The 15,793-nt window shown below is 44.6% G+C and overlaps 1 protein-coding gene across 2 annotated transcripts in view; it reads right to left on the bottom strand.

The window, feature by feature from the left end:
* met (MET proto-oncogene, receptor tyrosine kinase) overlaps positions 1 to 15,793 on the bottom strand; it is a 65,797-nt gene that overhangs the window by 14,382 nt on the left and 35,622 nt on the right. For both annotated transcript variants that reach the window (XM_084016797.1, XM_084016796.1), the window contains exons 10-12: positions 15,671 to 15,770; positions 7,078 to 7,287; positions 3,485 to 3,634 (exon numbers count right to left, since the gene is read on the bottom strand). In XM_084016797.1, the coding sequence (XP_083872923.1) occupies positions 3,485 to 3,634; positions 7,078 to 7,287; positions 15,671 to 15,770 (460 nt within the window). The remainder of the gene's footprint in view (positions 1 to 3,484; positions 3,635 to 7,077; positions 7,288 to 15,670; positions 15,771 to 15,793) is intronic.

The following is a 15,793-nucleotide window of genomic DNA, read 5'->3' as shown; positions in this document are numbered from 1 at the left end:
TCTCTCTGGGTGACGTCTGTAACCTAAGCCACAAGAGCCTGACAAGATCAATCCTCCTCTGATATCTGACATGGTGAGAATCCCGCTGCTGTGCCAGGTCAGTAGTCGCACAGAAAACACTAAACAATGACGTATGTCATGCATAATGAACACAAGCATTTAAAAGGCATATGGAACTGGCATTTGAATACATGGTATGCAATATCACACACACACACACACACACACACACACACACACACACACACACACACACACACACACACACACACACACACACACACACACAGTCTGCAGGCAGATTACATCAGTGATATTGCTTCTGCTATTATTAGGTTTAGTGGAAATTAGGTTTCTACTGCTGCAGATGGGACAGTGTGTGTGTGTGTGTGTGTGTGTGTGTGTGTGTGTGTGTGTGTGTGTGTGTGGAGCTATGGGATATTGGCTGAACGTCCCCGGAGATACAGGCTTTCCTCTGAAGGCCAGTTCACAAGTCAACGGCTGATGCTGATAACGTCTGGGCTGCAGCGCCGCCGCTGGAGACGATGTTATCTTTGAGGAGCAGCATCTCATATTAGTGTGTTTCATAACATGAGACGCGTCTGCTAGGAAACCATAGAAACCACCAGGATAAAGAGGAACTCAAGTAAGCATTTTAGCGTGGGTCAACAGAAACAGATTTAACTAATTGAACTAAATAATCAATGTGATGTTCAATGCACTTGCAGAGTTGTTACCTACAGTATCCCTCAACTACTTCTACTTCATTTTGATGTCCCACATTTCCCACATTGCCTTTTTCACCTGGAAATACGTTGGAGTACACTTCGGCAAAAGGAGCAGTTAATGGGAGGGTTTTTACCTCGCAGAGCACGGACATGCTGATCTACCGCCGCCTCCATAACAAATAAGTATAACAATGTCTGTCCTTTACAATGCTCTTAATTGTAATGATATTTTATTGCAATGTATTTTTACTTTATTTTATTTAACTTCATATTATTTGTCACTTCATGTACTTTTACTGCTGCCTTTCAAAAGTTGAGTATGTACCGAGTAGTATTTCATCACTGGTAATGAATGCTTCCATTGCTACCAAAGTACATGACAATACAAATCTTGAATCTAGTTGTCCCGTGTCATTGGGTGACTTTGGTCGGCTCAGATTTAAGTCTGGTGAGAGCTTATATAGCGGTTTGCGGTCTTTGTGTTATGGTTATATGGTGTGTTTCCGACAGAGACAAACTCACGAACATATTCCAAATATAAAGGAACACTGAAACTGATTTTTGCTGCATCTAGCGCATGTTTTGCTGCCGCCTCGGTCCACAGTCGTCCTTTATGTTGTTCCTGCTGTTTGTTTCTGTTTGCATGCCGACCGCTGCAGTCAACACCTCACACCACACCCATGATCCCTTTTAATGCCCGGAGCTGGTTTTCAGGAGATTTCCAGAGATTTCCAGGAGAGATCAAGTTACTTTTTGATTCAAGGTTTCTTTTTAAATGATTGAGTGTCCCAGATAGATATATACTCTACCCTCATTAAAGAAAAGACAAGTGTGTGTTTCTATACTGTACGTAAGTCATGAGGAGATGGCTTATATTCATGTGACAGCTGGATGCTGAGCCCTTTCACTCAACACACTGTGTAATAAATTCTCGCTGGGCTGTTTTTTTTTTTTTCAAATAAAAAGGACTGCATTAGGACAGCAGCGATCTCGAGGTTGTAAACGATATGCTGCGCTGAAGGAATGCGGTAATTCCCGTCAATTTTCCAGAGCGCCGAATGAAGAGTTCATTCAACATTGAAGTTGGCAGAATGAAGTCTGTCTCCACTTTCTGTTTTAATAGTTGTCATCTCAGGAATTAAAACTCGTTATTCATTTAAGTTGAATTCTATGTTCTATGTAAACGAGGGCTGAGTGAGTTCTTCATCTCTTCTACGTGCTTTTGTTTGGCCTCCTCCTCCTCAGAAGCAATACAAGATATGAGATGATATCTTTTTATTGCTAATGTGAGGCTGATAACACAAAAGTTGGGGGTTTCATATGAATGCATTATAAGTGGCTTGGTGGACGTGTGCTGTAGTCGCCCCGGAGCAGATGTTTGATACTGATATCTGGTTTCTTGGCTCACAGGGATTTTAGTGCTCACGAAGCAAACGGGGCAAAAACACGTAACTAATCCATATCACCGTGAAACGTATGCAGATGCATACTTGCATAAGGACAATTATATGTATCTGAAATGTTGTGTATAAATATGCATTGCTTTTGTTGACATGATGAGACTGATGGGGATAATGGATCTCTCTTTGCTCCATAAATGCTGTCAACAGCCATAAAAAACTATGTTCACCATGTTTCTCATTTTAAGAGCATTCTTTACTTCAAAGGGAATATAAGCACATTCAATATCATGCAAATTAATCTGTGCATCAATAAACACACACACACACACACACACACACACACACACACACACACACACACACACACACACACACACACACACACACACGCTGTAGAGACCACTTCAAACAAGCTTTTCTCTGCTGGAAGCTGGAACAAGACCCCTATTGTTGGAGTGAAGAGCGTTTGGATGTGTGTGTGTGTGTGTGTGTGTGTGTGTGTGTGTGTGGTGAACTGGGTGTTGACCAACAGTTAAACAGGCTATCAAAAGAGCTAGTGTGCATGTGTAGGTGTGTGCACCTGGTTATGAATCCCTGTATATCTGGCTTTGTGTGTGTGTGTGTGTGTGAATATGTAAATGTGTATTTGTTTACATCTCCATGTGTTTCCAACAGCCATGATGCTGAAGAATGAAACAACAAACACAGCTTTGCTGCTCTTAAGGGGAACAACTTCACTAATGACTACTGCCTTTTAAAAACATATTTAATTGTACATTTATGAAAAGGTTTGATTAAATTTGCAACAAATTCCTTATTTGTTTTGTTGACATATTAGAGTCAAGTCTTTTAACAGAGAATCATTTTTTTAATCACTCCATAACTAAAGAAAATACTGTCAACAGCCATAAAAATGGTTTTCACTATGTCTTAGAAATATAATATTATATATATTATATGGGCGATATATGAACAACCCTCTCAGTAAACAACTCCAGAATATAGATGGGACTGAAAGTGGAAGTTTGGTTTGTAAGTATGAAAGTGCTACTGTGGAAAAGAGTTAGAGTTTAAAGATCTGGATTGTAAAAGCGGCTCCATGTGATTATGGTAAAAAAAAAAAACTGATAGATATCCCTATGAAACCTCCTCAGTTACTGACATTCAGTCACTGATTATTATTATTATCTGATTTTTTTGTATTACACCTTTTCTGTGTACGTTTTACAGACAAAGTAGTGAAATAAACACCTAAATGTGATGTTTTCTTTCCACTCATCAAAAAGAAGTTGTGTTATGGTATTAAAACAGCCCAAACCCCCCGTCGAGTGGTGCACTCGGCACCTGTCTCACCTCCACCTGCAGCTCCTTGGCGGTGGCGGCCTGCAGCTCCGTGGGGACGGTGCACTCCAGGGTGTTTCCAATCAGGGTCAGAGTCTCACAGCTGTGGTTGGACACCGTCAGGACCTGACACTTCATCGCCTCCCGGTCCATACGGTCGCCCTGCGGGGGAGGAGAGAGAGGGTGAGAAGGTGAGACAGGTGGAAGTTGGGGACACAATTAACTTTCATGAACTGAAAACACTGTGGACTAGAACTAGAAGATGAACGCTGTGGAAGCGAGCTGTCAATCAGCAGGTAGCCCCGCCCCTTAAAGAATCTCCTGCTTTCTGGTCTCTTTGACTCTAAATTAACCATCATTTTCCAAATGAACATCATGCTGGATTGAAGAATACTTGAAACTAGAGATCAAGACCATAAACTCATGTTTACAATGTTCACTAAGATTAAAGAGAATTAGGGTAATTTTCTCATATACAAGGAGGAGTCGCCCCCTGGTGGCCAGTAGAGAGAATGCAAGCTCAAGGCACTTCAGCCTTGGCTTTGCTTTTCAAAATTGGAGCTTGCCTCGCAGTTCGGACATTAGGTGGAACAAATGAAATGTCAAAATTGAAGCTACTTTTTGAGGTGAAAAGTCAGTCAGTCACCAAACCTGCAGGAGAGAGAAGCTCATCGCCGCGCGCCCGTTTGACAAAACGATCTGAATGTTATAGTCTGGAGCCAGATTTCATGTCTCGTTTAGGACATATGAGGTCGTAAAGAAACAGTGAATTATGATGTATCGTGGTGATTGAAGCTTTCTGCTGCTGATGTGAGTCACACAGAGCAGCATATTCAAGCCGTGTGACCTCTGGTGGGACGACAACAGACAACAGACTCTGACTGGAAGTCACACATGCTCCACGTGAGCGAGTGAGTTAGCTCGCGTGTTGTTTTGTAACGACGAGGCCCAATTTGTTCTCTTTCTGCCCTCTCACACTCATTCTTGTTCCCCTTGTCCTCTCCCTCTCTCCCTCTCTCTCTCTCCCTCTCTCTCTCTCACATAAACACACTTGTTTGAGTGCAGCAGAAGGCAATAAAGAGAATGATCACATTCCTTGCGTGACAGCTTGGGATTTTCCAATTTGACACAGAGTGGAGGCTTGCACCTGTTCCTGCACCCTGTCTGTCTGTCTGTCTCACTCTCTCTCTCACACACACACACACACACACACACACACACACACGCACACACACACACTGGCAGTCGTCAAACACACTCATTCACTCGCTTGCAATTATGACACACACTAAAAAAAAATACCACACTCCAAAACAAGACCGTCCAATAAAATCCCGGCTCAGTGTGTTTCCCAGCCGCAGGCGTGACAATACACACTACAGTTCACTACACACACACACACACACACACACACACACACACACACACACACACACACACACACAGCAGAGGAGTCATTAAAGTTATTAAAGAGTCCTCACAGTCACTCTAAATAAGTTGCTACGATGATAAATGGCCGTGACACGCAGTCTCCCGTGAAACGATCAGTAGCAATAAAGGCCGGGCTGCTCGCCAAAATCAACAGTGCGGTTCTTAACGTGCCAACACGCCGATGTGGAGCTGTCAGTCAGGGGCCAACACCCCTTTATTTGTCTCTTATCAGCAGCCATTTTTGGGGCTTTGGAGTTATCAGATGGTGCTAAATGGGCCCAGCACTCCGGCTGCACCGGAGGCGATGGCGGGGCCCCTGGTACCATCCCCCCCCACCCCCGGGTAAAATAATGGGGTTTTGTCTGGGCTGAAGGTGAAGGGGGGGTTGGGGTCGCTGGTCGGATTTAGCATCGGGTCAAGGTCACGTCTGGGAAAAGAGAGAGAGAGAGAGAGAGAGAGAGAGAGAGAGAAGCCAGGATCTCCTGCGAGGTTCAGCACAGCTGCCACAAACCATCGAGCTGCAGTCAACAACACCAAAACGAAAGAAAAGAAAACGAGGAGAAATATGTATTTCATTGTGTTGCTGTTACCGACTCTGGGGAATGTGGTGGTGGCTTGTTTGAAAAGCAGCATTAATATGTCAAGAGCTTTGACCTCGGCAGGCAGAACAATGCCGGAGAGAACACATAGAGAGGTGTAGCGGGGGGGTATAAGGTGGCCTGGGGGGGTAAACGATGGGAAACAGACTTCACTTCCTGTTTTTCTTTCAGTATTGTTTCCTTCCCGACTGGACCCGGACCGTGGAGCCGGCTGGATGTGTGAACATGTGGATTGGGAGGCATAGTTCAGCCTCAACTGCTCAACCTGATCCCAAAATGTGAATTCATCTGATACAGCGAAGCTCCTTAAACTTGATCTGTGAATTAAAATGAAACGCCATGCAAAGTCTATCAGACCTGTGGTGGTTTAACCTCTGCAGACCTGAACAGCAGCAGTGTAAAGGGTTCTGCTCTTGCTGTTCTGTGAAACACTCATTAAGCTCCTGCTCCAGCACATACAAGGAGGTTTTATTACTGAACATTAAAATGGAAATGAGAGTTTCTTCAGGTGTCTCGTGTTTCTGCCCAGCTGGAGGATCAAACCGTCGCTGTTCCCTGATATGTTTTCAAACGTTTACAGTAATCAACCATTAAAGTAAGTCACAGTCTCCTCTTTAAATAACCAAATCATGACACAACTGACCCTTCCCTAAGCCCCGCCCCCTGCTGCTACCTCTGTCAAGCCATCAGAGCTACCATGGAGCCCACACTGTCACTAACTGAACTTAACCCTCCCTGTTTTAAGTGCCGTTTGCTGCCATTCATGTTGAAATGGTGTAAAAACACTCTAGGAGACCATTAAGTCCCTGAGTTTATGTAAATCAACCTTGTGAAAATCTTTGCTTTTTTTATTTGATCTAAAATGACTGTATTTCTCTAATAAAAGCCATTCAAATTCACACGTTGATATCAGATCCCATCTGCAGGTTCTGGGTTCACTTGTTGTTAATGTCGGCTGCTTCCAGTTTACCTAAGTGGCCCGGGTGGAGCTAGCTGCTAATATCAAGTTCAAGAGTGTCATTCCAGCATACGCCGATCTCAATAACAAGCTTGCTCTTTTTTACTTCCTGCACAAAGAACACATGATCCATCAGCTGCATCCCATTGGTCAACAGCTCTCTTGCTCTGATTGGACGTTGTGACCAGGATGCGGTGAGATAAACAAGCTTGTATGAGATACACTCAAGGTGGTTTATGATCCACAATTCAATGTAGAGAAGAAGATCCTGGTCAGAGAACAACTTCCCAACACTTCCAGTATGAATATGAGGAAGACTACTGGGAGAAGTTGGACATCATTCATTTATAACTGTTGATTCGTATCAGTACGAGCCTGAAACTCACACAAGCCAGAGGTCTAACTTTCAGCCAATCGTTGAGCTCCTTTATACTTTGGTTCTGCCTTCTGAGCTGTCAATCACAACACAGCCAACAGAGCCGTTGAGCCGAATGTTATTACGCCTGGAAAAATAGTTCCTCCCAAGAACTGAATTACAAACTCATTCAGTTAACCTTCAGCGGCTAACTAGCATGTGTAGGAGGGTCTTTGTTTAGCTTGCTAGGCTGTAATCTCACCTTGAGCTCCACAATGCTCTTGTTGTCCTTGGAGGTGAGCTTGGGGTCCTGGAAGAGGGGGTCCTCCACGTAGATCAGGTCCCACTGATCCGTGGAGTAGCCGTCCAGGACGAACGCCACCTTGGTGACCACGGGCGGCTGCAGAGCCAGCTTGGCCAGGGAGGGCGTGGTGCACTGGATGGTGGTGCGGTTCTCGCCGTACACACAGCTCTAGAGGAGGCAGACGGGAACGCAGACAGACAGGTTAGAAAAGCTGGACTTCTGTAAATGCAGGTTTAAAGAAATGAGGGGAAATACAACCATTAAGATCATCTGGGCTGGATCTGGTTTTTACTATCGTCTGCTGGTCTACTTTCACGGCCTGAGCCTGTTGGGAGTCTATGTGTTCGGTTGTGTCTGTCTGTCTGTCTGTCTGTCTGTCTGTCTGTCCACGACCTTCTGGATTCATCAGCCTAATATATTCTACATATTCTGCAAAATACAAGATGAATAAATCCTTTTTTTTGTTTTGATCCATCCTTTTAATGCGTTTAAAGTTATTTTACGGTTGTTTTGTATTAGAGGAGCTTTATAAGGGGGTAGCTGCGGCTCAGGGGGGTGAACGGGTTGCCTTTAAATCACAAAGTCGGTGGCTGATCCCCGGCTCCTACTGTCCATGTTAATACATGTTAATACATGTTAAAGTGTCCTTGAGTGAGATGTGGTGCTCAGCTGCACGTCTGTGTATGTGTGAGATAAAGTTAGGTAAAGTAAGGTCAAGGCTGGAATCGAACCCAGGACGTGTCAGTCACGTAGCATGCTCTGCTACCACACAGCTATGAAGGTCCCTCTCCCTTAACTGACCCTGAAGCTGCCCCGAAACCAGATCTTATAATTGAGATCTACTAAATACTGTACATCCAAAAAGAGATCCAACGCCACGATCTCTCAGTGACTCTCTGGGTTCTTCCACCCGCCGTGCAGGAATCCTCCGTTTGGAAGCCTCTTTTTATAGTCAACACATTATATCAGATGCCACCTGTTCTCAGGCTCTGCAGTGTTTTCATGCGTGGCCCGAGGGCACAACAGAGCTCGCCGGATTCACACGGGCCTCCCAGCTTCTTTGCTCATTATGAAGCCCCGGTCAGAGACTGAAAAAGTCCTTTTTTACTGGAGGCGTGGCAGTTTCATGTTGACTCAAGGGACCACAGGGACCTGATGAGGTTAGAGATGCTGATGTTGTTACACGGCAATGATCTAAACCCTAAATGACTGCATGGAGGTTTGAACCGGCCTCCTATCAGCTGCTCAGGAGGAACGTCTTTTGAGTGCTGGACTTCATGTTTTCTGCTTTTTGTAGTTAAAATGGGATGGATGGGAACAAGTAGGTCTGTTTTTATTTGTGATTATTTTGGTCAATATTAAGCTCACCCTTAATCAACACAATAACTCTGGAAACATCATGCATTTTTAAACATTATTTCAAGCCACAATCTTTGATACATTCCCAACCTTAGCTCAGTGATCTTATTTTAAAATATTCATCTTCATGGCAAATTTCATAGACTTTGGTGTAAATTTCACCCCCTGGTTTGTTGGCAAATATCTTTTTTGACCTGAACCAGGCGACAGGACAGGTTTCTGTCAATAAAGATGAAAGCTTTAGGTACATAGCGATTATTGTTTTCATTGGTTCATCTCACTCTCAGTAAAGTCAATAAACAGCTCAGCTACTAAAGGTGTCGCGTTGTGGAAGGTTCCTGGTCTGTGATCCGGATCTGGGGCAGCGGTCCAAGAAACACGAAAATCAAAAGCCAGACTATGAAAAAAAGGGGTACGGATAATAGCTGGGTGTTCTGATCTGACAGCTGTTGTTGACATGTCTTGGAAAGTGACAGTAATTGGAGCAGTTAAAGAGTGTTTCTAAAATGATTAGCTCATTTGCTTCCTGTCGATATGTAAATTCACTGGCGGCTCCCTGCAGACTCCCAGGAGTTCCTGTGCCAGAAAAAGGAGGATGGGCCTTATCTGTCACGGAGATTGTGGTTTCTTCATTGTGCAGCGCAAACATGAATATGACGACGAGAAAAAAATATAAATATGTGCGATGATGGCGTGATATTCCTCCACAAAGAACAAACCCGACTTGTTTGTCTGCGTGCTGAGAGATCAATGCTGATGTTTGTGCTGCGGTGGCCAACGGCAGCGAGTGTTTACCTTTTGGGCTAGGAAAGGTGGATATGTTCCTGAGTGGAGGACGGGAACACAGAGTTATTAGACATGAAATAAACCAGTTCCCTTTAAAGTTACTGCTACATTAAGGGAGCGGATTCAACTTGCTGTAAGTTGCTGAATAGCCGTCATGTGACATAAAACTACCTTAGTTACCGGAGTTACGGCGGCGCAGATACCTGAAAAAATCATGAAAACCTTGTGTGCGTGTGTTTGTGTGTGAGGGTCGCTTAACGAAAGCAATCCAATTAACCTCCCAGCTCCACACACCAATAAGGATCGAGCAGAGCCCCCCCCCCCCCCCCCCCCCCCCTCCAGGTCCCAGGGGCTGCAGCAAAAGGAAAAATATCCTGTGAATTAGTGGAAACCTCAGTCAGTTTCATTGTTCACTGGATGTCTCCTCGTATTTAAGGCCGAGGAGGTGAAGGGCTGCAGGTCGGCAGCAGCTGTAAATACAATCGCTGGGAGAGCCGGCCGAGAGCTTTACTGCGGGGTGATGAGAGAACCAGCGATCCCCCCAAACCGCCGCCGTCCCCGAAGGATCATTAGTGTAACAGCCTGCGAAAAAGCCAAGTCATAACGGAGCTCCCACGTACAACGCCGGCCGTCACATCCAGAGTGATTTATGCCGGTGGAGTTTTTCCACCGTTTCCTCGCACGCTGTGTTATTATTGACTCTGGATTCAAGATTCAGACGTGCTTTTGCTGATCGTCGTGACTTTCTAACGTGTCATTTTCACTCTTTGTAACTTCACGTAATGAGTTTAGCATCTTTTCACTAGAGCTTCATGTTATCTCTCCTCACTCTTTTGCTCTACCATCATGCACATGAGCAACACAACTTTTTAAAATAATGTCCCAACACCACTTGTCTCAATGTTGCAGCAGACATTAAAGATGTTTATTCGATATTTGGAGCATTAATAACTGTTAATTAATGTACTAAACAACTGTTAGTTGAAAGAATGTCACTGCCCCTCTGTGTGTGTTGTTATCCGAGCTTCTCGCCATGCCTTTTAGTGCATTTATGTTGCTGTATGGAGGCAATAGATACTCTGAGCTATACCTTTAAGCTTACACATATATTTTGTACAGCTGTCCCACACAAGAACAAAAGCAATGCCCTTTGTTTTATCGGCCATGTTGCTCATCCAGAGAATGTAATGAGCTTAAAAAACAGGTTTGATAAACCTGGATGAAATGTTTTTAACCTAGAGAGCGATGAGTAAGCCTTCAGCTGAAATAACACACAATGGCAGCTGCTAAAGATGTTAGCGTAGATGCTGCGTTAGCATCGGCTACATCAGAACCGGAGAGCAAAGATCAGCTTAACTCGATTGCATTCTGTCAAAGTTTGATCGAAGGATGTTCATCCAAACAGTTTGCGATGACTCGGCCGGTTGTGTGTAACAAACCGTCGCGACAACAGCAACCTTCATGCACTTTCATTCACTTCCTTCTCTGGGATAGCGCCCGGCTGTGGGGGGGCATGGGAAAGGAAAGAGGCATTCAGGTGTCGAGGAGGGACGGAGGCCGCTGGGCTGAGACAGGACGACGAGACCGACACCAAACCAGCCGGTTTGTGAATGCAGGCGACGCTTGAAGCCGAGAAGCAAAGCTGGTCTGATGAACTCAATTGAGATGACTTTTTTTGCAGTTTTCCCCCGTTGGCTTTGTGACTATGCCAGCTTTCTGCGACAGATCGTAAAAAAAAGACCTTTCATGTTGGTGGGAAAGCTGAGATTGACTTGAGACCCGGCTTTACTTGGAGATCTGAGAGGCAGATATCAAGTCAACACTGGCTGTTTTCCTTTTTAACGCTCCGACTCCAGCTGAGAGGCCTGAAACCTCTGCTATTAGTTTTAAGCAGTCTTGGTTTCTTCCTCCCTCTCTCTCTCTCTCTCTCTCTCTCTCTCTCTAGTCTGCTTGGATCGACAGATTTCTTGAACTGAACGCCGTCCGGCCACTTTGATCGCACGGCCGTCATCTAGGCCCGGCTCTGAAGGAATGACGGGCCGGCTCACATTACTCACGGTGCCGTTCCGCTGGTGATGGAAACCTCCGAGACGTCAGTTTGTGAGAGATCCTCGCCTCCATCTCCAGGGGTTAAAACAATAAGACGCTTATACTGTCCCTTCCCAGGCCCGGCCTCAACTCACCCAGTTTACTGGGAGGAATTTAACAGGCGACAGCTGGGGTCCTACGGGGCCCGATCCCATCCTAAATCGTTAGGAATGATAGCCTTATTTCATACAGGCTACTCCCACTCCTCCTCTTTCTGGAAAGCCAGCAATTTGTTTTTGCTACATCCCTTACTTGTTATTCCAGTTTTAAACCAACAGTAAAGTATCGGGGCGAGGGTCCCCATCAACGTGAGAGAAATGTATTCTTCACATCTTAACGGGGGATTTTCACGGGTTTAAAACACAGTCACAGAATGCTGTGGACTTGAAAGTGAAGTGAACCCTGACTGCTCGCCATGCAGCGGCAACAGGTGACACATGAAGACCATGTGACCCGACTCCTCTAAGATTACAGGTGAAATGACTCCCAGCAAAGTTTCAAGCACAACTCCAGAAAAACAAACAAGAAATTGAAGACCAAGGTTTTGGTTATTTTTTTCTATTTGGCAAGAGAACAGTGTTTGTTTAGTGATATTATAACCTGGTCACAGAAAGCCTCGTTCCAGTCTGTTAACTAGTGATCTGAATCAGTGAACAAAGGACATCAAATGGCAGGTAACCATGGCGACGGTGCTCACTGGTGAAATGGCCCTAAACTGCAAACAAACGTCCCCCTTTCAACTCAGCCCAGGATTACCACTAAATTATATTCATGATCATTTTGATCAATATTGAGATTATTTATCTTCATCAAAATAAGACTTTAAATAATCTTCCCTTTCACCTGAATTCAGCACATTTTTCCTTTTACCCATAAAATAAACAGAATATGACTTTTTCATTCAGCACAGCAAAACGTTTACGTAAAATAACATAATAATGTCTTTATTCTTTGTATATCAGGAGACCAGGACACTTGTAGGCTATTGTTTGCAAAATTCAACAGCTCTTTACAGCTTTCAACACGTCCAGTTTGCTCAACCTTTCCACTGTTTTCTTAACCTTTAATTTGTCCACAGAGACCAAACAGACGGCCTTGCCTCACACCCAGATGCTTCCAAACGCAGACACAATCGTGGACTGTCGACCCTCAGAGCGCGTCCACTGGAACGGCTGCAAGTGACGTGCTCAAAGATGAGTTTCAAAGGGGGGGGTGGTCTGACATGCAAGTCCAGATACGCGTCAGGTGAATCGGGGATTCGAACCAGAAGTTTCTGTCTCATAAACCTGAAGCCCGAGCTCTCCAGAGACCCATCAACAGTGACCTGAACACAGGTCAACGACCAGGGGAAAGGGATACTGAAAGATGAGACACTGCAGGGAGTGTGTGTCTGTCTGTGTGTGTGTTTGTGCGTGTCGGTGTGTGTAAAAACACAGATTGGGGATAAAAGGATGTTGTGTGAGAGGACGTGTGTTGGTATTTACTGACTGAACCTGCAGCCGCGTGCGGCTCAGGATGACAGATAACATCAGTACAAAGCGCTGCTTGTACTCAAACCGCCTCACGAAGGCAAACAACACACACACACACACACACACACACACACACACACACACAGAGACAACAAAGAAAACAACACACCTTCGCTCTGGACAAAAGAAAAGGCTCTTTTGTTTCTTGACTCACTCTGAATGAAAGACTCTTCATAAGATTAAAAAACTTAAAAAGTGTAAATATCTCAAAATTGGACGAAAGAGTTATTTAACAAAGAGAATTTCTCTGTGGTATCATTCCATCAGCGAGAGCAGTGCCAGTGAAGCTGTGAGGCTGTAATCCAGTAGCACTATGAGAACGGAGGAGAGGGAGGTCGACATGGAGGGACGCCATGACAGTCAGACAGCGCCGACGGACTATTGGCTGCAACACGAAAGCTTTGGTTACACAAGAACGCATGTTGTGTCTTTCTCATGTGGTTTTAAATTCTATTGTTAAATATGTTCCGAAAAAGTTCATTTCAATAATGAAACCTATTTTGTTCGTCAACAACCTAATATTCACGGATGCTTCCACACAGAACGTTACGCAGCTACATCGCGGAGTATCAACAATACTCAATACTTCTTCATGTTGCAAAACAACACGGAGGCTCTGCAGTCTGAACCAAGACGGGAACCTCAGAACCTCAGACCACCAGACGCTCTGCCTCAACAGGATCCTGCTAGTTGGTCGTCCGCCGGCATCAGTCTATCCAAACGAAGTGTCTCAACCGTTGCTGCATCGCTGTATTTGGCATTTTGGCGTTGTTCATCGTCACACGTGTGTAGAGGCGAGATGGTGACGGGATGACGTTGTTACACAAGGGATGTGACTAAATGCAATATTAATGACGAAAAAGACGAGACTGAAATCTAGTTTAGATATAGTTTAGATATAGAAAACGTACCAAATGTACTTACTTAAGTTAAAGTTCCCAGTCAGAAAGAAACAAGGTGAGATTTTGAGGAGACTAGACTGAAATGTAAATATAATATGATATATAATATAATATAATATAATATGATATATAATATAATAATCAAAACAGTTTAACTGACTTAAATAGTAATAATTAAAAGAGTTCTGCTTTTCTTGGATGTTAATCAAATAAAGCTCGCCTAAAGCAGGATGAGTTTAACTGAATAAGTTCCAAAAATCAGAGAGACAAGTTAGAACATGAGAGACCTCTGCGCTTGAATCAAGAAGACATCTTTAAAAACATGTAAAAACTTGCTATGAAAACGAGTCCCAAAAACCCAAAAAGAGACAAATATGAAGTGACAAGTGAGTAAAAGTCCATCGAGCCTGAAAGAAGCTCCTTCCTCTGTCCATCTATGTTCCTGTACTGTAACACAGGACCTCCAAATGTCTTCTTCACAACTCAAGCCACTATTGCCTTTGACTGATGACCTGGCTGACAGCTTATAAACACGTAACACCACTTTAAGACCCTTATAATTGGACCACATGGAGTCCAGATCTCACTGACGGTCTGCTGACGGCGTGTTGAAAGCCGGAGCGTCGAGGTCGGATCATTTAAAACATCTCCGAAGGCCTGACAGCCCGAAGGAGTGATGATGACGTGATATCATTTCCCTCAATAAGTAGAATAAAGTGTGGCGGCGGTGGCGGCGAGGAGAGCCAGAGCACCGTGGAGGTCAGAGGTCACAGCTGGGTGCTACCGATCAGAATGTTCCATTTCCTGTCTTCTCCGGCTTGTCTCGCTCTTTTCTATTTGCCGGTCTCAACAACTCTTTATTTCTTCCTGGATGTTTTTGGGGCGTTAGTGTGTATAATGACAATACCATGCATGTATCTGACACATATCACTGCCTGCTGTTCGTCACATGATATTCCTAAATGGGTTTTTCCCAACCATATAAGGAGCCACAGGAACCGAAGCATCGTTTCCAATAAGAAGACGGTTCCTAAAAGAACTAAAAGGTTCATCGTAGTCTGCGTAGAGACCTGAAAGCAGAACCGCTATGCAGCCTGTGTGGATTTACTGAAGCATGCTGAAGTAACAAATGAAATGCAGAGGAGGGAAATTAAACTTAATCCGTCTCCACATTAAATACATCTGTCGGGTGTTTTGTTCTAAAGCAAAAATAAATAACCATCAATCAGAAATCTAGAATTACCGCCTCGCGGTTATTTGCCTCCACAACCAGTCAAGCAGCAGTGCATGTCTTGCATGATTGTGGGAAATGATCAAAGTATTGACCTTTGAGCAGTAAAATCCTTGAGTGAAGGTGGACATTTGTCCCAAATTTCAAATTGCGTTCAAATCAATTGGATCAAAAACGGACAAACAACCAGAAAATGGAATTGGCTTCGGACACGGCTGTGGCCCCTCCCTGAAAGTTCCTCCACATTCAGGAGGGACCACACCCGACCGGGGGCCTTTTTGTCCCTGGAGCTTCGTTTAGACCCTGAATTCCCTAAAAGGTTGCTTGTCCCGGGGGAAAGCTGCTGCCGTCAAAAAGGCAGCTTAAATCATTCAATCGCGTTTGTGTTTCCACGTCATTTCAATGTAGCCAAAATGAAAAGAATGTTTTTATGCACGATGTCAACGTGATGTTTGAACAGGTGCTGGAAAGGAGACGTGCAGAGATTCAAAAGGGAAAGACGGCCAAACAATTAGAGAAATGAATTAAGTTCCAGGAAAAGTTCAAAATGGCCACGAGGGGAAATGTTTCAACACTGTAGATGCGTCTTTCTATGCTCAACCTCGACATGATGGATGTCTCATTTAGGGATATGACACCGTCCCTGTACTCACCACATGGAAGACCTCCGCATCCTGGCCGGTGGTGAGGACCATCTGGGGCTGGAGGCCGGACTGGAGGAAGAAGCCGTGAGCCGACACCGTGCAGCCTCCGCTACAGTGAGGGGGGGGGGGGGG

The sequence above is a fragment of the Eutrigla gurnardus genome (assembly GCF_963514095.1).
Source record: "Eutrigla gurnardus genome assembly, chromosome: 9".
Lineage (NCBI taxonomy): Eukaryota > Metazoa > Chordata > Actinopteri > Perciformes > Triglidae > Eutrigla > Eutrigla gurnardus.
The sequence above is the reverse complement of the archived record's forward strand: the minus strand, read 5'-3'. Positions and strand labels throughout refer to the sequence as shown.